The 22020-nt window shown below is 42.2% G+C and overlaps 1 protein-coding gene across 1 annotated transcript in view; it reads left to right on the forward strand.

Moving 5' to 3' along the window:
* The window catches only part of LOC120941120 (myosin VIIA and Rab interacting protein), a 344153-nt gene that overhangs the window by 194333 nt on the left and 127800 nt on the right, over positions 1-22020 (forward strand). The window contains exon 8 of the mRNA XM_040354396.1: positions 20038-20118. Within this exon, the coding sequence (XP_040210330.1) occupies positions 20038-20118 (81 nt within the window). The remainder of the gene's footprint in view (positions 1-20037; positions 20119-22020) is intronic.

Raw genomic sequence — 22020 nt, forward strand, 5'->3', positions numbered from 1 at the left:
GCCTGTTACTTCACAAGGGAGGTTGCATTGTAGATAGTTGGTGTCTGATCGGACCATGCCAGTACAGACAATGCAGATAGAGCTTCTCTGTAAGTAAGTTAATCAAGGGGATGGGGTGGCCAAAGTTGCTACCTTGCCTACTTTTGGTCTACTCATTCTATTCTTAATTGTCTTACAAAAGTGCCTAATGTTCTAATACAAGTCTACCTAACAGAGTTCATTTTTGTGTCCCCCCCCCCTTTAAAAAATATAACAGTTAGAGGTTGCGGTGGCCCTCACCTCACCAATAAGTCAGTCCAGCTGGACAGGTTTCAGCCTATAGGGATGAGAATCCATGCAGATAGAGATTCTCTGTGCTTACCGCACCCCTTAGTAAGTTAATCAAGGGGATGGGGGCCAAAGTTGCTGCCTGGCCTACTTTTTGTCTAATAATTTTATTCTTGATTGTATTACAAAAGTGGCCTTATGACCAACCTAGGTGTTACTGGTCAACCTAACAAAGGAAGCTACAACAGGATCCTAAACACAGGAGGCAATAATTTGTAGAAATGGATAAAGCAGCCACCTTTCTATAAAAGGGTGGGCTCGGAGCAGCCATATTGTCAGTGTGACTAAGCACTGTTTGTTAGTGTGAAACGCGTCAGCTCTTCTGTCCGTTCTGATCTGCTGTGGCATGTATTTTTTTTTTTTTAAAGGTATTTTTTTTTTTTTGTGGCATGTATTTTTAATCCATTTTTTTAAATAAAGGCAAAAACTTTTTTTGGAGTGCGGCTGTCCAGAATGTCTTCTACTTGCATATTGTCAGTGTGTTAAAGCTGTTTTAGAGAGCTGGCAATCCTTTGTTGGAATTCATAAAGTCTGGCCCAGACAGATTGTGCAAAAATGTTCTTTTATGAGTTCCAAAAGTGGTGCAAAATGTGCCTAATTCATATAACTGTCTAGAACTTGTACTTGACTTTGGCACATGCTGCACCACTTTTAGAATGCACACAAGACACTTTTGCTAAATCTGTCTGCACCAGTTTCTCTCTCTATACGCTAAAAGAAAGTTGGTCTTAATTAGCTCCACTTTTATAAATGTCGGTATTTTATTTAGAATTTTGCCCATTCATTGCGCCATAATGTAAAAGTGGTGCATTTCTAAAACAACAACCTAAATTTGGCGCACAAGTCACCGTCAGAACCGAAAGCGTTGCAAATGATTTATGAATTTGGCGCAATACATTAACAAACATCGTTTTTAAACCCCCCCCCCCCCCCCCCCCCAATGTTTTTTTTTCTTTTTTTCATTTTTCAGTTTTGCCATTGGTGCATGTATATCAAGGCAGTTCCCGGCATCTCATGCCTTTTGTTTGATGATAGCTACACATGGCTAGTATTGAATAACAATATGACTTCAGTAGGGTTCACTGATATGTTTTCAAATTTCAAACAAGATTTGTAAAACTGTGTGTGAATTGAACCTAGGCCCATCAACAGTAGATGGTAAGCTTATATTATAAATTGATGTTGCTCACTGTGAGTATTTTCCTGAACAACAATATGCTGACAGGGGAGAATCAAGTACACCGATTTTGAAATGTTGAATTGTCTTCAGGGTAAGATGATGGTTGCAGACATAGGCCCGGATTCACATACATTGGCGCATATTAATGCCGGCGTAGCGTATATAATATACGCTACGCCGACGCAGCGCAGAGAGGCAAGCACTGGATTCACAACGCCAGTGCTGCCAAATCTGTGCTGGGTTTCCTAGGCGTAAGCCGGCGTATGTGAAAGTGGGCGTGAGCCATGCAAATGAGGCGTGACCCCATGCAAATGATGGGCTGAGGCTCAGAAAGATACGTATAATTAACGGCGCATGCGTCGTCCCGTGGACACATCCCAGTGCGCATGCTCAGAATCACGTCGGATCTACTCCCTAAGATACGACGGATCACTGCCTATGGCGTGAACGTAACCTACGCCCAGCCATATTCACGTCCAACGTAAACGACGTAAAATACGACGGCTTGAGTTCCCTGGTGCAGACCTTTGCATGGATGCTGCTGAGTTACGCCTCCTTTATGGGGCATAACTTTACGCCGGACATATGACTTTACGCACACTGCTTCGGACGGACGTACGTTCGTGAATCGGCGTATCTCCCTCATTTGCATATGTGAATAGAAAATCAATGGGTGCGCCAAATACGCCAGCGTAAATATGCGCCCACTCTACCCCGGCGTAGGCAAGTTACGTCGGTCTGATGAAGCCTATTTTCAGGCGTATCTAGTTTTGTGGGCACGGCGCACAGATACGACGGTGCATATTTGCACTTACGCGGCGTATCTCGAGATACGTCGGCGCAAGTGCTTGGTGAATCCGGGCCATAGAGTGTAACTGTTCAGGACCTGAAGAGATTGATTTAATTTCATAATTCAATGACAGTGTTTTTAGAATGTAATTGTTGTTATGGAGTACTTCTTTAACACATTTCGTATTCCCATTTTAACCTAATGGCAGTGCTATCTGTCATTTGTTACCTCCAGGCACTGAAACTTGTGTTTATATAACACATTGTACTCCAAAATGTATTTTCTGCTTGGCAGAAGAGTGTGGGAAGAGTCATATGCCATTCATAGACTGTAAACTGTACACTAAGGATCAGTGAACTCAGTTGAAGCTTTGGAAAAATATAATAAGCTTATTTCAGCCTGGTGTAGTGCTACCCCCTGAAGGGATGCTGAATTTAACTGTTTTTTCCCAAGCAGTACAGAGACCAACAGTCACCCAAGCAACAGTCCATTCACTCTGACTCCAGAAACAGTCTAGGGTTATCTTTTTAAGATTTATTGCTTGAAGAACTTGTAGCAGAAGAGGGATTGGAGGCATTGGATACTCCAAACATTATTAGAAAACAACAGTAAGAGGACCTCATTCTCCCAAATTTTGTCTACATAGACGAAGGTGCATTTTGGCACCCCCCTCCTCCAGTCACCCCACCCTGGTACTGCTGTACCTCACCCCCCTCTGCCTTCCAGTCACCCCACCCTGGTACTGCTGTAACTCACCCCCTCTTCCAGCCACTCAGGGAACTGCTTGTTCCCTAACCTGGCACTGTACAGTGGCACCAGGTCAGCATGATCTGTTGATGAGGTCCCTGTCACTAGGGGAGGTGGTGTGGTGTATGGAGAAGATGGGGCTGTTTCACTCACCAAGATGCACAGTGAGGTTGAAGGAGAGGTTGAAGGAGAGTGGGTACTGGATCCCAGCCAGCATTTCCTGGCTGTGCCGCCTTGTCCCATGTGCCTGGTTGTCAATAAGGAATTTGGCGCTGTGTTGGAGATGGGGCTGTCAGCTGTCACAGGTGGCAGAACTTGATGACCCTAGCTATCCTCCGAGCACTCATTCATGGCCCCCCCAGGCTCCCTCTCTAGCAGCAGAATGGACAGAGCGAGGAGGCTGCATCGTTTGCTTCATGGGCTCTCTGGACCAGGGTAGATCTGAGCCTGTGGTGTGCTCCATGGAGCCGGCTCTTAAGGCTGCACCAGTGTGAAAGTTCATTGTGTGAACCCGAGGGCTCTGCACACAGGGAGGAATGAAGGTGATTCCGGGGGTCCTGGGACTCTGACCCGGGGGGACACTGAGCAGGCCCGCACCTGCAGTGCCTCTGGACCTGGCCAGAAGACCCGGAAGACAAACAGTGCCAGCGCCCCCGACTGATGTGCACTCTAGGCTGGCACCTACCTTACCTATAGGTAGTGTTGGCTCTGCTCCCAAAGTAAATATGAATACTGAACAGTCTATTTCCTCACAGCTCAAGACCATTGGAGGCAAAACACACTGGCATCTGGCTACTGTGTTCCAATATATATTTGCTGGTACCCAGTGTTATCTTTGGGACTCTACACAGTCACAGGGATAATGTTTAGGGTCTCTACTCACAAGTCCTCAAGACAGCCGTCTTTTTCCAGCATCCTTCAGATACCACTCTGTAAGGGAAGCAATCCTTCTCCAGACCACATCCATTAAAGAAAACTTGTAGTCAGATCCAGGTTGCTTCTAGGTCCCAGCACTGCGGCTCCTGAAACCTTGCAGAACAGCAATCCAGTCCTTTAGCTGCATCAGGAGCACCAGCCCCCCTGAGGCTAGATAATCTCCTTCCTGGGGAAAGACCATCTCTCCAGGGCTTGAGAACACCATCTGGGTGCACCACCCCAGGGTTTGGGTAGGTCCTGATTAATATTGAGGCTGGTTATTTGAATTTTTCCTCCCTAAGCTCTAGAAGCTTATTTTGGAGGCATGGGGGAAGCAATCAAACTCCCATCCTGTGAAACCCTGAACAGACCAAACCAAACAATTTCTGCTTTCTTGATTACAGAAGGAGCCCCAAAGCTAAATTTAACTAGCAACCTAACTAGGTGGGTGTTAGGCCTCGTACACATGACCGAGAATCTTGTCGTAAAAGAAACATCGTTTTTATGGACGGGTTCCTTGTCAGGCTTGTCGAGAATCTTGACAACATTTCTTTGCGTACACACTGTCAAGACAAAATCTCATCGTTCTTAAACGCGGTGCCGTACAACGCGTACGACGGCACTATAAAGGGGAAGTTCGATTCCACTGGCACAACGCTTGGGGCTGCTTTTGCTAATCTCATGTTACTGCGTGTTAAGTAAAAGTTTCGTAAGAGACGATTCACGCTTTTCAGTCTGTTATAGCGTGACGAATGTGCTATCTCCATTACGAACGCTACTTTTACCGAAGGTGCGCTCCCGTCTCATACTTTATTCTGAGCATGCGTGGTTTCTAAGCATATACACTAACGTGTTTCTCGTCGTAAACACGTCGAGGAAATTGAGACTCCCATCGAGAAGAAAGAGAACTTGTTCTCTTTTTTTCTCGTCGAGATCCACGACAGTTTTCTCGACGAAAAAAATACACACGACCGTTTTCCTTGGTAAAAAAGCTCTGCCAACAAGTTTCTTGATGGATTTTGTCGAGGAAAACGGTCGTGTGCACGAGGCCTGACATTGGTAAACTGCTTTCTGCTTATATTCTTTATATATAAATGGTACAGCAAGAGGCAGTTTAAAATTCATTTTTTGTCAGATAGCAAGTTCAGAATTTTACAGTCCTTAGGAATTTAATTGGTGCATATGCAGCCAAACGTAGTTCACTCTTTGCATCTCGGCAGTGTGGTAGTATACAGAATATTACATAAAAAAAGCTATCTTGTTATCCCATAATGATAAATCCTCTATTAATTCTACAGTTTGACTGAAAGGCGATATGTAGTGTGGCGTATTTATAAAGAGATGAATGGTCAAGGGGGGGCAGTTTGCCAATCGTATAATATTCATTTAGGTTTAAATGCTTGCCAGATAAGTCACCATGAAACAAAGCCCCTTCACCAACAACACATTTACCTCTCCAGATCAAGCTCCACCTAGCCACAGATTTGGATTTTCTGGTCTCAGTAACATTAACCGTGTTTATAATGTGAAAAATATCACAAACTGCTAGGCCTGATGTGCTTTTTCATTTATCATCAATGATTAGCCCCAAGATAGTAACTCCTAGTCATGGGGACCATTAGCAAAATGTTGACATGGTCTCTCCGTAAACTCTCTCTGTGGCTTTGATAATGATAATTATTAGCGCTCAACATAAAGGGGTTGTTTACTAAAGGCAAATAGACTGTGCACTTTGCAATTGCAGTTGCGATTTCCAAGGGCATTTCCTCCAGAACTTAGTAAATGAAGGGAAGCTCTGCTGACTTCTTTAATTCAATCATGTGCAAACAAAAATGTTTTTTTTTTCCTTGCATGTGATTGAGTATTCTTTGCAAAGTAAACCTGTAACGCATTTACTGTGCAAAGTACACAATCTATTTTCCTTTAATGAATCCACCCCAAAGTGTGCCTAAATCAAGGGCTGGTAGTAGGAGAGCGGCCAGCATAGTTAAAACATTACTAGGTTGCCAAATAAGGGGTGCAAAGCAGTGGTCCTGTGCCGAGTGCCTGCTCAACTGCTTACTCAATCTTTGAATGAAAAGCGTTCTCGGATTGCACAAGGTGGAGGGGCAGGGTAGTGACATAACAATTTCCACCTTGTCCAATCAGAGCATGCTTTGCATTCATTTGGAAAATGCTATAATATATGTAAAAAATACTGTGCAGGTCTAACTAAACTAATATGAGAGATATGATATAAAAAAATACAGTAAAAAGGGAAGTTGCTGCAGCAGCAAAAATATGTCAGATAAACACAAATGAAATAATAAAATAGAGTAAGCTGCGCTGCGTGTAAAAAATGATAAACAAATATGCATTACCAACCAAACAATCAGTGAAGCTTAGGTTAGTCCTTATAAAGTACCAAAGTTGGTGCAATTATCGTGCATATAAATATAAGAAAAAGTGCAAAACGAAAAAAAGGTGAATATATAGCCCATAAGATCATGACATTCACAGCTGAGATTCTTGTAGATTTTCCATAGATATTGTAGGTACACCAATAAAGTGTTGAAAACAATCCAGGAAGCAGTGTCAGAAGAAAAGGCACCTCCACCTCTAATAACAAATCTCCTTACCGACTCCCATGGATCTCTATGTTTGAGATCATATACGCTTGTGGCTCATAAGCCGAGCCAGGCTGGTTCTCACTGCTCCTCTGTAACACTCTTGCCCAAATGATTTCACTTGATTGCAACCTCCAGGTCTCACCGCATAAATCGTACCCAGGAGTGAAACCCACCCAGTGCCCCTGGAAGAAGTCATCTCTTTGACGAAACGGCGTAGGGAGGAGCGGCGTGCTGACGTCACCACTGTTCACCAGCGACCATCCGGAAGGACGGGCGGATTATCTAAGCCGGCCAGCTTTAACATTATACAAACGCTACTATTTTTCAATGGACATGTGAGTGCATTACTTTTTTCATGCTAATAAATTGCTTTTACCTACAATACTGCTCTATGTTGGCAATTTTGTTTCACTCCCGGGTACGATTTATGCAGTGAGACCTGGAGGTTGCAGTCAAGTGAAATCATTTGGGCAGGAGTGTTACAGAGGAGCAGTGAGAACCAGCCTGGCTCGGCTTATGAGCCACAAGCGTATATGATCTCAAACATAGAGATCCATGGGAGTCGGTAAGGAGATTTGTTATTAGAGGTGGACACTGCTTCCTGGATTGTTTTCAACACTTTATTCGTATACCTGCGATATCTTTGGGATATCTACAAGAATCTCAGCTGTGAATGTCATGATCGTATGGACTATATATTCACCTTCTTTTCGTTTTGCACTTTTTCTTATATTTATATGCACGATAATTGCACCAACTTTGGAAAATGCTATGTCTTCTCCGATTGGCTTCTGTGCTGAGCGATCAAGCTTCTGTGTTCAGTAAGGGACTTGAATGCCAGCAGCAATTACTGCAGTAGCAACTAGATTGATTTCCAGCTTTCCACAGGTATGGCACATATAGGCAGGTGCAGTTTATTTTCGCCACTGCAGATGATGATTGTTCGCAGCATTGCAGGTGGAGGAGGAAGTCAAGAGGAACCTAGTTCCTTTATGGTTTTCTCAGTCAGTCATAGGAAGGTGGCCATCTGATTGGATGCCGGCACCCCATGTGACTTTGGTGGCCATCTTGGGTCAGGCAGAGTCTATTTAAAACCCTAGCCCCCTTGGTTTGGCAAGTATTTTTTTAAAGTGACTAGAGTAGGGACAGGTCACCCAACTGTCAGGGACAGTACTCGGCATCAGGGAAAGGTTCTGGAGAAGTGGTGAAAGTGCAGGGGCATGCCATCCTTGCTGGAAACCTCCCTGTTTGGGTGAAGACTGGCCAAGCTGCATTCTGCCCCTCCAGACAGAAGCTGTTGGCACCTATGATTCCTCACTCTATTGCCGCTGTGCTGTTACAACTTGTGTTAACAGCCGGGTTGCATTGTATTGTATGTTTTCTATTGCTGGACTTACAAGATCTTGATACTGCATTTGGACTCTGTCTTTTCTGCCCGATGCACCACGCTGCACCTTTCCAGACAAATGCATACTTACGGTACATCCAAGCTGCACCAATGTAACTATGTAAAATTGCCATACCTAAACTTCAGCTTTAACTGTTAACTCTAAATCAGCTTTTTTTTTTTTTCAGGAGCATAAGAGTGTGGAGTGGAGAATAATTCTTGTGTCACAAATGTCACAAACACAACTCATGAGAGTTAACCTTATTGAAATTACATTGAAATGTAATGAAATGCCTCGGTAGTTTCCATTGATTATATATGGAAAAAGTTTCCTACAGTAAGCTACATGCGACCATGCAGAGCCAATGAGCATACTATAATTAATTAAGGGACATTTCTGCTCTCTGTGGTTCAAAGAAGCAATACTGGTAGGATTTCCTGTTCATCCACCTACCTCTCATGTATGGCAGTATAGTTACAGTATCTGCTGTGTAACATTATGAAAAAGAATGCTGTGTCATATGTTTAGCAAATATATGAAATGTGGGCAGAAAGTTGTGCCAAAGAGATTTACTCTTCACTCACACTGCTGTAAAAATGTTACGGATGTTTTACACGTGTTCTCTCGGAGAACAGTTCCTGCATAATGATCAGTAAAATACTTGCTTTGAAGCAAGGAGGAGAGAGGCACCAGGCAAACAATAGTGTAGCACAGTTTAAAATATGTAAAATCAGTAACAAATTCAACTGACAGGATGACAGAGGTAACAGTTTTAGCCAAGATGGGCTATGGTAAAGATACCACACAGAATCATGGAGTAGCCCCCAGCTGCAGCTGGCGGCTCTGTGAACCAGGAGAGAGGAAGCTGTGTGTAGGCTGGTCCGTGACTAACCTCTGAAATGCGTTCTGATTGGCCTGTTCTGCTTGTGGTTTGACAGTTGCCGACCAGCCTATGACAAAGCGTCCTCTGCCCTGGTTCACACAGCTGCCGGGCACGGCTAGGACTGCACCACGATTCCCATGTGGGATCTTTACCATAGCCCATCTGGGCATAGATTGTCACCTCCGTCATCCTGTGAGTTGAACTTTACTGATATTACTTTTTATACGCAATAAACTGTGCTACACTATTGGTTGCCTGACGTCTTTCTCCCCTTCCCTTCTTCTGTTTCAGTGTGGGTTCCCAGACTCTGTGCAGGCTGCCTAACTTCCATTGGAAACCATGGTTATTTTGGATTGATTTTTGAGTGGTTATTTTATTCAAGATGGAGCACCTGAGAGATTATTTTGTGTATATGTGTACACCCACATGTACATAAAAAAAAATGTACAAAAAAAAACTTGCATACAGATGCATTTAAATGCTCATGTGTACATTATTTGTTTTTATTTATTTCCTCCCTTCGTTTAGACATGATTTACACACAAACGTGTATACAAATTTGGAAGTTGCAACAATGGCCACAGGGTTGGAAGAGGTCCGTTTACATTCCAAAACCAAAGTAGGGCAGCGCCAAAGAATGTTCAAACTACTGTACTACAGTGTTGCCAACCTACCAGATTGAAAATTACTGGCATGACACCCGAAATTTACTGGCGCAGCCACGTTTTTACTGGCATTTCACAAAAGTTACTAGATTAAATTTTTAGGTGCAAATTTCAGTATTTAGGCTACAAACAAGTACTCTAGGCAAATAGCAATGTGATTTAAGGTAAATATTAAGGTAAAAAAACATATTTTTGTAATTTTCGATATAATAAGGGCAAATTATTTATTCACATCACCCTCTGCCTCCATCCCCCTCTGCCACCAACACCCCCTGCCTTCACCCCCCTCTGCGGTGCCTCCAATCTCCCCCTGCCTCCAATCTCCCCCAGGCCCCCTGCCTCCAAACACCCCCTGCCTCCATCGTCCCCTGCCTTCATCCCCCTCTGAGGTGCCACCAACAACCCCTGTCTCCATCCCCCACCCTCTGCGGTGCTACCAACACCCCCTGCCTCCAATCACCCCCTGCTACTAACACCCTCTGCCTCCAATCTCCCCCTGCCTCCATCCCCCTCTGCAGTGCCACCGCAGCCACCATCACCCTCTGCCTCCAATCACCCCCCTGCCTCCAATCTCCATGCGCAGTTCCAAGCCGAACCGATCTCGGCTATTTTTACTGGCACATTCCCGCAACTACGGACATTTACGAACAGGGAAAAAAGTGCCCGTTTTTACCAACTGTCCATAAAAATACGGACGGTTGGCAATACTGCTGTACTATCACATGCTAGCAAGGTTATGCTTAAAATTCTACAAGCTAGGCTTTAGCAGTGCTGGATTTTGAAAAGGCAGAGGAACTAGAGCTCAAATTGCCAACTTTCGCTGAATCATAGAGAAAGCAAGGGAGTTCCAGAAGAATGTTTACTTCTGCTTTATTGACTACAGTAAAGCCTTCGATTGTGTGGATCACAACAAGATGTGGAAAAAAATAAAAGAAATGGGAATACTAGACCATGTCACCTGTCTTCTGAAAAACCTGTATTCAAGTCATAAAGCAACAGTTAGAACAGGACATGGAACAACTGACTGGTTCAATATTGAGAAAGGAGTGTGGCAAGGATGTATATTGTCACCCTACTTTTTTTACTTTTATGCAGAGTACATCATGCAAAATGCCAGGATCGATGAATCACAAGCTGGATTTAAGATCACAGGGAGAAATATCAATAACCTGAGATATGCAGACAATACCACACTAATGGCAGAAACATTATAAAAAGCAGAGACATCACCATACCGACAAAGTGCCATATGGTATTCCCAGTAGTAACCTATGGCTGTGAAAGTTGAACCATAAGGAAGGCTTAATTCTGAAGAATTGATGCTTTTGAACTATGGTGTTAGAGAAGACTCCCTTGTATGGCAAAAATATTCAAACCAGTTAAATCCTGAATATTCACTGGAAGAACAGATCCTGAAGCTGAAACTCAAATACTTTGGACACCTAAAGAGAAGAGAGGACTCATTGGAAAAGACTGACGCTGGAAAACATGGAAGGAAAATGAGAAGAGGATGACAGAAAACAAGATGGACAGATAGAATCATCATAACAATGAACATGAAGCTAAGCAAGCTCTGGCAGCCAGTGGAGGACAGAAAAGCCTGGCGCGCTATGGTCAATGAGGTCACAAAGAGTTGGACACAACTCAGGCCTCATACACACGACCAGTTTCCTCGACAAAATCCATGAGGCCTAAGCGGCTGCACAACAACAACAACAAAAAGTGTATGCATGCGCTTATAAGCATAAATACGTAAAACGCATGTTCTTAGATGCAGATTTTTGGATTCTGTGTAACGGATCTGAAAGTAGCTCATGTTTATGCGAAAACTCAAAATGGGGTATGTCAGCGCTAATTTTGATCGATACAAAGGAGCATGCAATGAGTGTAGATATACAAAACACTGTATAAAACATGTAAAAGAAAACGCAACACTCTAAAAATGATATCACACATGACCCTTGAATCACATATCAGGGGTGTGAAGTATTAATCAAACAATATAGTAAAAGTTCATAAGTAAATAGTTGTAGTGAACAATTGAAAAGTCCTCCATCGTTGTGTCTTGCCTCCACCAAACATGAAGAATGCAAACACACCAGATCAAGATGCTGCTTAACATATAGAACAGAAAACCACGCTTGTTACTTTACGGCTTTCCTTATGGGAAGTACATGCAGTATCCACTTTAGATCTGCCAAGTAACAACTCCAAAATTCTTCTCATGGACATCAGATGGAATAGTTGTTCTCATCCAATAAAATGGACCACCAAAGTCAGAGAAAAAATGCATATAGTGTAGTATTTATTGGTGGTGCCAAATGATAACATGTTATAAAAGCAATCCAATCCACATACACACAGTGCACAAACATGTGTTGCTGGTATCCACAAACTTACATCTGATGCTTCCAAACTGTATCAGAATGGTGGCTGGACCTCAGGCATGTAAAATGTTTATGCACCTGTGTGAATGGCTTCATTGGAAACAATGCAGCTGCATTCAGATCCCTAATTTAAAATACACTGGTATATGCACTTGTTTATGTCTGTGTGAATGAAGCCTAAAGCCTCGTACACACGTTCGGACTTCCATCGGACAAATCCGTGGATTTTTGTCCGAAGAGCGTTGCCATGAACTTGTTCTGCATACAGATGGCAGAACTTTTTCAGCCAACATTCACAAAACAATGTGTTTTTCCTGCTCTTTAGCGCCACCCTTTGTGCAACTTCTGCTAATGTTGTGCTATGGTTAGCATTGGTTCGGAGCATGCGTGTTTGCACTTTGGATTTTAGTCCGACGGATTTGTGTACACACGATCGTATAATCCGACGGAACACGTCGGAAAAATTTGAGTGCATGCACAGCCAACATTTGTTGTCAGAAATTCCGACAACAATCGTCCGATGGAGCATACAGACGGTCGGATTATCCAACAAAACACGTCCGTCGGACAATTGTTGTTGGAATATCCGATCGTGTGTACGGGCCTTAAAGGTTTAAAGTGTTATAACCAATAGAAGATGTCCCACAGCAGATCAAAAAAATGAGCAGGTGTGTGAATTTTTGAAGAGTACATTTTAGCAGCTGAGTATACCATGTCATGAAATATTTTATATTGCTCTGTGCTGTTTGATTATCTTATGCCCTGCAGCAACAAGATGTTAATCTGTCTGTATTTTCACCTGATTACTAATACCTTGGAATACTCTGTTGTCATAGCAACAGCTGTCCCAGTGAATATGAAAGGCAGTGATCTCTTTAACCTTCAGGCAGACAATCCATATCAGCAACCAATACCCAAGTACTGAACTTCTGATACAAGGAAGTATATTTGCTTTGCAATATGGTTTGTAGTGCAAACATTGTAGTTTGTATTTCAATTTTTTTTTAGGATGAAATGTCTTTTTAATATAGACATTATAATACATTTTGCACCTGTCAACTAATCTTTATTTAAAAAAATTGTAAGGTAAAGGACATGTCATAAAATCCAAACTTAAGTTCACGTTGGCACCATCCCATAAATAAATATGGTATTTTTAAAACAAAAGAGTAGCGGGACTTTAAATATGCTAAATGAGATCAAAGTCAGAATAAAAATCTATATTCATTTTATTACACATAAAAAGTTGTCATAAACACATTATTAAAAACCTAGACATGCATAAAAAATGTACACAAATATGTAAATCTGATGGATACATGTACTTGTAACTGGTCTATGCATTATGCGGGATTCCCTGCTTCTTCAGGACCATACATATATTGTAAGTGTGTTATATACAGAGTTTCTTACTATAGAAATGTACAACAACAAAAAACAATACAAATTTACACAATAAACAAAGTATCAGATATAATTACAGCTATAAATTACCCTCAGTGAGTGGAAGTAAAAGAAAGAGGGATGGAGAGGATGGGAGAAAGAAAAAATAAAAATAAAATATCAATATTACTAGTTGTTCAATTACCGCAATATCATAAATCATCAAAACAACAGAGGAGAGGAATACAGGATCTGTCTCAGATGTTTTGCCTACCGGCCCATAGAATATAGTCCAGACCTGAAAGACTCGTAAGATATATTAAAGGCAGTGTGTGATCCCATATAGAGGATATAAGTGAAAAAGCAACATACCGGGTATTTATCTCTTCCCTGTAAAGGCAGAAGTAAACATAAATATCCAAGAGGGGGAAATAAATATCTGATGTATATCAATATACTCCAAAGAGTAAGAGGAAATAAATCCAAAATACCATGAAAACAAGGCATCTAAGGCCTCGTACACACGGCCGAGGAACTCGACGTGCCAAACACATCGAGTTCCTCGGCCAGTTCAGCCCTGAAGCCGTCGAGGAGCTCGGCGGGACGAGAGCTCCCATAGAACAACGAGGAAATAGAGAACATGTTCTCTATTTCCTCGCCGAGGTCCTCGTCGGCTTCCTCGGCCGAAAGTGTACACACGGCCGGGTTTCTCGGCAGAATTCAGCCAGAAACTCGGTCGGAAGCTGAATTCTGCCGAGGAAACTGGTCGTGTGTACGGGGCATCAGAGAATCACCTTAGAGGAAATATGGATAGATATTTGTATAAATGAGAGGAAAAAATATACATACCAAACAGCATATATATATATATATATATATCTATTAGTGATCCAAATATAGATAGATAAAGTATATACAATCACTAAGATATATGGATCACTGAGATCACTGAGATTGAGTGCAATAAATACGGCTTTATTGCACTCAAAATAAATAATACAAAACAAAATGGCCTACTCCAATTTAGGAGGCTAACTAACAGTAGTGTCCCTCACTACACTGTACTGGAGGGGCTATTCCAGCCTCCAGTAAAAACAAACAGAATAACAGTCCAAATAAACGATTATCTGTGACAGACCTTGGGCCAAATCCACAAAAGGGATACGACGGAGTAACTGCTGTTACGCCGTCGTATCCCTGTTCCTAACTATGGAACTGATCCACAGAATCAGTTTTCCATAGTTAGGCAGAAGATCCGGCATGTGTAAGGGACTTACACTGCCGGATCTTAGGATGCAGTACCGCATCCGCCGCTGGGGGCATTTTGTGTCAAAATGCCGCCTCGGGTATGCAAATTAGCACTTACGGAGATCCACGAAGCTTTTCAGCTTCGTTTTTTCTCCGTAAGTTTTAGTTTGCATACGCAAAATTAGGGCTGCTTTTACAAGGTGTAAAGTTAGTACACCATGTAAAAGCAGACCTTTCTGTCCAGCGACGCGGGTTTTTTTTTTATTTTTTTATTTTTTTTCCGCCGTATCTTTTTTTTTTCCCGACGCAACTTTATTGACCCGTCGCAATCCACAAAGCTTGGCGTAACGTAATTTCGCGCTATGCACGTCTGGAAAATGACGTCACGAGCATGCGCAGTACGGCCGGCCGCGGGAGCGCGCCTAATTTAAATGGGAATCGCCCCCATGAAAATAGGAACGCCTTGCGCCGGCGGAATTTAAGTTACACAGCCCAAAATTTCTAGGTAAGTGCTTTGTGGATCTGGCACTTAGGTAGAAATTTTAAGGCAGTGTAACTTAAATGGAAAAAAAAAAGTTACGCAGGATCTTTGTGGATTTGGCCTCTTGTTCCTCCAATGTAGACAGTCTCCAACCTGTCCGTCCAGCTCAGCATGCCTCTCACACTGAGCTCTCACTCTCTCCTGTCTTTATCCGGTGTGTGCTTATTAATAGGGAGAGAGAGGAAGTTTACCTGTTGGGCCAGGCTTAACCCTTTCCAAGACAGGGAAAGCTGACCTTTCCAACCTCTCACTGACTTACATGGAACCAAGTACCCTGTCACAATATATATATATATACATATATATACAGCTTGGTATGTATACTTACCGGAAAGCCAGCGACCCCCTTACTCAAAGAGGTCACACAGTGCTTGGTTGGATCTCTGATCCACTGAGAAAGAAATCCGGACATTCCTCTCCTATGGCCATGGATGAATACTAGGAAACCTCGATAGCAGAATGTTTTAGGCAGGCAAAACCGGGCACTCTTGATGAGTGCCTTCTCCAGATCCCTCAGCTCTATTAGCATCTGCCACATCAGAAGATTATGGTGTTGGGGTAGGGGAATCAGAGGATGAAGATTTCTACTAAACCAGCAAACATCAGCACAAGGGACACATCCCATCGATAGTATTTTTTTTTTGCCAGTAAACACAAGACTTACTTTGATTACTTGATATGGAGAAGCAGTTGGATGACATCACAATTTCCATCTCAGCCACTTCTGTGAATTTCCATCTGAGGCCTCGTACACACGAGTTTCTCGGCAGAATTCACAGAGAAACTCGGTCAAACCCGGATTCTGCCGAGAAACTCTGTCGTCTGTACACTTTTGGCTCGATGGAGCCGCCGAGGAACTCGTCGAGAAAATAGAGAACATGTTCTCTATTTTCTCGTTGTTCTATGGGAGAAGGCGGCCCGCCGAGCTCCTCGGCGGCTTCATCCCTGAACTCGACGAGGAACTCGACGTGTTTGGCACGTCGAGTTCCTCGGCCGTGTGTACGGGGCCTTAGACATTCTTGTGAATGTCTGAGAAGTCCACATCAATTTTGTTTCAGGAGCAGACGGGAAATCTGCCGGTACCCAGTGATGCATACTGTATGTAGCTGATGCTACATACTGTACAGTTTATATAGCACTGACAGCGACCACAATAATTAGTAAAGGAAATAGCTTGTTTGGGCTCGCTGGACAACAAACTATTTAAAGTGAAAGGAAAGATGGCATTAGGCTTTAATGATGTTTTATTTTTATTTTTTTACTAATAATGGAAAAATCTGTAGCCACCCTTTGAATCAAAAGACGAACAGCTCTGCTGGGTGTCATACATCTCTACTGCATGTTTTTCCCCCATCATATCCAACACACTTTTCTCCTGCTCATCCAGACCACAGTCATACCTTTCACACTCCTCTCCTGCATATATTGCCTTTTTGCTCCCTGCACTTCTCTCCTGAACACAATGGGGCTGATTTACTAAAGCTGGAGAGTGCACAATCTGGCGCAGCTCTGCATAGAAACCAATCAGCTGCCAGTGTTTTTTTTTCCAAAGCTTAATTGAACAAGCTGAAGTTTGAATCTGATTGGCTACCATGCACAGCTACATCAGATTTCGCACTCTCCATTTTTAGTAAATCAACCTTGTTGCTCTCTGTCATACCAACTGCTAACTTTGTCTCTAGGATACCATAAGATACTCACCCTGCAAAGTCCATTGTTTTTCTAAGAACAATAAAATATTAGTGCCAGATGCTACCTGTATATTTAATGATCATTTCATGCAGTGGGTACCTTGACGGTCAGGAATGTGTAAATTTTGTGCTAATTTTGGCAACTTTTTTTTTGTTTTTAACTAAAAATAAGATCAAACAGAATGGAATGGTGCACAGCAATCGTCAATATTTGTCTAGCTTTGAGTGAGCAAAGAAACTAAATTGGGCTGTAAATCACCCTAAACTAAACAGTGCTATTCAAAGATTTTTCTATATCAATTTCCACCCCTATTGGGTCCATTGGTAACCAGAAAAATAAGTGAAACCATGACTGGCAGATTGATGTAGACCATAAAAATTCACGTGGTTCTGACCTATGGATGTTTTTGCTTCCCCCCAATTTGTTGTGCTTAGGGGTGTCACCCTTATTATAAAATATACTGGGATGGTGAATTTTGAATCATTTTGATTGTTTTTGTTTCAATTATTATGTGAATAAACGCATTGAAGCTCCTGAAGAAGTGAATCATGTCCATGAAACAAGTTGGGCTACAAGGAATCATTTTTTTCTGATACAATGTTTTGCTTTATCACATCAATGTTTTAATACTTGTACATTGTACTTGTATTAAAACATAATACCGTGTTTCCCCAAAAATAAGACCTACCCCAAAAATAAGACCTAGCGCTATGTTCCAGGAAAGCTACAATATAAGCCCTACCCCCAAAAATAAGCCCTAGTTTTTAAAATGCGTGTTAAATCCTATAATCCACTCTATTACAGTAGTATATAATGTACAATGTGTGTGTTTCTGTGATATAATTGCGGGGAAGAAAGCTCCAGCGGGTCACAGAAGCGCAGAGTGGCGCTATAACGAAGGTATTTGGCACAATTATATTACATTAACACACACATTGTACATTATATAATACTGTAATAGAGTGGATTTTAGGATGTTACAAGCATTTTAACTCGGTACACACTGGGGATTCCTGTCAGGCAGGTAGAGAGAAGACGGCACATTAAATGGTAAGACCTACCCCGAAAATAAGCCCTACTGTGTCTTTTGTTGCCAAAATTAATATAAGACCCGGGCTTATTTTCGGGGAAACACGGTACTTGTATTAAAACATTCTATATTAATTTGTGGATAAATGTGGAAAATCCTTTTTATGATTGATGATATCAAATAAACTGTGTTTTTAGATATACAGTGTATGTTGTGCCTCAGAAGTCCTATTTTAGTGCATTTTGTTATTTTTTCTTTCATTTGACATGATTGTTTTTTTATGAACTGATGGGAAGTTTGTAAGATTGCCACATAGTTGTCACTGGTAAGACCAGTATTTGACATGTGAAACTGGTTCATTTTACAACTGGGAGAGCAGAATTTAAAACCTTGCTCTAACCATAAATGTATTCCAGTGTATGCAGCACACTAGATATGCTCTACATCTATTTCAAAGACCATTCAGATAGATTTTAAGCTTTAATTAAAAGACTTAGGCCCGGATTCTCAGAGGATTTACGACGGCGCAGCGCCATGTACGTCGTCGTAAGTCCTAATCCGAGCCGTCGTATCTATGCGCCTGATTCTTAGAATCAGTTACGCATAGATATCCATTAGATCCGACAGGCGTAAGTCTCTTATGCCGTCGGATCTAAACTGCATTTTTTTTTTGGACCGCTAGGTGTCGCTTCCGTTAAATTCCGCATCGAGTATGCAAATTAGCTAGATACACGAATTCCCGAACGTACGCGCGGCTGACGCAGTAAAGTTACGACGTCTACGTTAGGCTTTTCCCGGCGTATAGTTGCCCTTGCTATATGAGGTGCAGCCAATGTTAAGTATGGCCGTCGTTCCCGGGTCGAAATTTAAAAAAGTTAAGTTGTTTGCGTAACTCGTCCGTGAATGGGGCTGGACGTAATTTACGTCCACGTCAAAACCAATACGTCTTTGCGGCATATTAGGAGCAATGCACACTGGGAGATTTCCACGACGGCGCATGCGCCGTTCGTGAAAAACGGCAATCACGTCGGGTCACAGTAGTTTAACATAAAACACGCCCCCCCTTCCACATTTGAATTAGGCAGGCTTACGCCGGACGATTTACGCTACGCCGCCGCAACTTACGGAGCAAGTGCTTTGAGAATACAGCACTTGCCCGTGTAAGTTGCGGCGGCGTAACGTAAATCGGATATGTTACGCCGCCGCAAAGATACGCCATTCTACGAGAATCTGGCCCTTGGGCCACTTTCATACAAGTCGGATCCGGTTTTGCTCAGCAGGGGATCTATCCAATGATCCCCTGTTGAGCTGAGCTTAGCAGCCAGGTGACAGGTCTGTGTCCACTCTGCTTATGCAGAGAGGACACAAACACAACCCGCTATACTTTATAGGCCAGTGATGGCAATCCTTGGCACCCCCAATGTTTTGGAACTACATTTCCCATGATGCTCAGCTACACTGCAGAGTGCATGAGCATCATGGGAAATGTAGTTCCAAAACATCTGGGGTGCCATCACTACTATAGGCAGTTGAATGTAACCGGACTGACTGTCGGTTTACATTCGGCTGGCCTGTGATTCTGCCAGATGGAGGGGGAACGGACCCCCTTCCTTTTTTTTTTGTCAGGTCTGATTGAACTCAAGGTAACCAGGTGTTACACAAAACAAGTCAGTTTAGATCTGACTGCCCATAGAGGAGAATAGAGGGTCCGATCAGGTCCACTGGAAAAACAGACAGGCGGACCAGATTGGACAGACTGTATGAAAGGGGCATTAGACATAGAAAAACAAATTTCTCTGTAATAAATAAGTATAGAGTTTACTGCTGTGGTTTCACTACTCTGAACTCCTATGTATGGGCATACCCCACTTTTAAGTACACAATGGGGTTTATTTACTAAAGCTGTAAAACTTTGTAAAGTGCAAAATCAGGCACACTTCTAACCCCAGCTTGTTCAATTAAGTTTTAGTAAAAAAACCTGGAAGATCATTGGTTTTAGAAGTGAGCCTGATTTTGTGCTTTCCAGTTTTAGTAAATAAGTAAATAAACCCCATTGTGTACTTAAAAGTGGGGTATGCCTGTATTATCTTAATTCAGTTTTGCTATTAGCAGATTATAAACATATGAAATTAGTTTCTAGGAATTGTGTTATGACCTTGTGGAATCCTATACAGTAATGTGGGTTAATCTAGTATTATGCCCCAGATTGTATTAACTGGTGATTTATTCACAAATATGTTCTTTCTCTTTAGGATAAACAGAATGAGGCATGTTACTTGCGGGAACACAAGGAAGAACTGATTGAGGAGTTAGCTACAACCATTGTTCAAAAGGTGAGCCCTTCTATCTAACTTTAAGAATGCAGAGCCAAATTTTGGGGGTGATGAATGGAATGAGTATTACAGGAGTATAACAAACCTGTGTTTAAATGTTCTATCAGATAAAGAAAATTAGCTTTGTTTTTTTTGTTTTTGTTTTTTTATCACGACATTGCTACCTTAAAACTACAGTATTGTTTTTTTAGTTATAATTTTTCACATAAGGTTTTCCTTTAAATGTACAGAAGAGCAAATGGTCCCAGTTGCAAATGATACATTCAAAATAACTGGTTTAAAGGGTTGCTTTTGCTCACCTCCTTCTAAAATGTTAGTTGCCTGGCTGACACTGACTCAGGAAAACCATGCAGTCAGTCAGAGAAAGTCTGAACCTCCGGCCTGGAAACGTGTCTTAAAAGAGTTAAAAACCATTGACACCGTTGGAGCAGCATACCAGCCAGGCAAATAAAATTTTCAAAAGTAAAATTTAGTAATAACAGTCATATTTCTAACAGCACAGCCTTCCTTTATGTACATGTATGGCATAAAATATAGCCAGATTTATCCAACTTACATGCAGCTGTTTTAGACAAATTAGTCCATATTAGTGCAAGCCGTAGACACCATGGAACATGTTTAGGGAGCTTTGAAACAGCATAATGGATCAGGATATGATGGTTGGGGGACAGAAGAAACCAAAAGAAAGGAAACACAGTATAATATTGTACAATTTTCCCATCTATATCTTGTTTTTGTGGTTTTATCTTCTGGGAGAATTTATTTATTTGTAATTAGGGATGAGCTTTGAGTTCGAGTCGAACTCATGTTCGACTGAAACTCATGTTCGACTCGAACAGCGAACAATTTAGGGTGTTCGCGGAAAATTCGAAAAGCCGCAAAACACCCTGTAAAAGTCTATGGGAGAAATCTGTGCTAATTAGCCCCCCCACCTGCAGACCCCCACAACCACCAGGCAAGGGTTGTGGGGATGAGGCCCTTGTCCCCATCAACATGGGGACATGGTGCTTCGGCCCCCCCCCTCTTTTCCTGCGGCCTGCCAGGTTGCGTGCTCGGATAAAGGGTCTGGTATTGGTTTTTGGGGGGAAATCCACGTAATTTTTTTTTTATTTGGGGTGGAGTTCCCCTTAAAACCCATACCAGACCTGAAGGGTCTGGTATGGATATTTGGGAGGAACCCCACATCATTTTTTTTTATTTTGATGCAGGGTTCCCCTTAATATCCATACCAGACCTGAAGGGCCTGGTAATTGAATTTGGGGGGACCCCCACACATTTTTTTTTTATCAATGACTTTTCTCTGTATTGCCGGGAGCCGACAATTCATTATAGCCGCGAGTGGTTTTAAATTACTTTTTTTCCTTCAGAAATGACATTTTGTGCAGGGACAGTTCTAAGCACGGGACACAAGCGCTACTTCACAGGCATACTATACACCCCCCCTAGGTACAAAGTTTAAAGGAATATTTCACTTTTATTGTTTCACTTTAAGCATTATTAAAATCACTGCTCCCGAAAAAAATGCTGTTTTTAAAACTTTTTTTTGCATTGATGCATGTCCCCTGGGGCAGGACCCAGGTCCCCAAACACTTTTTATGACAATAACTTGCATATTAGCCTTTAAAATTAGCACTTTCGATTTCAAACGTTTGAGTCCCATAGACTTTAACGGGGTTCTAAAATTCACACAAACTTTTGGTCTGTTCGCAGGTTCTGGTGCGAACTGAATGGGGGGGGGGGGGGTGTTCGGCTCATCCCTACTTGTAATTGTTCCTCACAACTGAGGTCCTCCAGACCCCTTATTAGTTTTGTTGCTCTTCTCTGAACTGTCTTAATATTAAGCACATCCTTCCTAAGGATTGGTGACCAAAACCAGACAACATACTCAGGATGTGACAGAAC

The sequence above is a fragment of the Rana temporaria genome, chromosome 5 (assembly GCF_905171775.1).
Source record: "Rana temporaria chromosome 5, aRanTem1.1, whole genome shotgun sequence".
Lineage (NCBI taxonomy): Eukaryota > Metazoa > Chordata > Amphibia > Anura > Ranidae > Rana > Rana temporaria.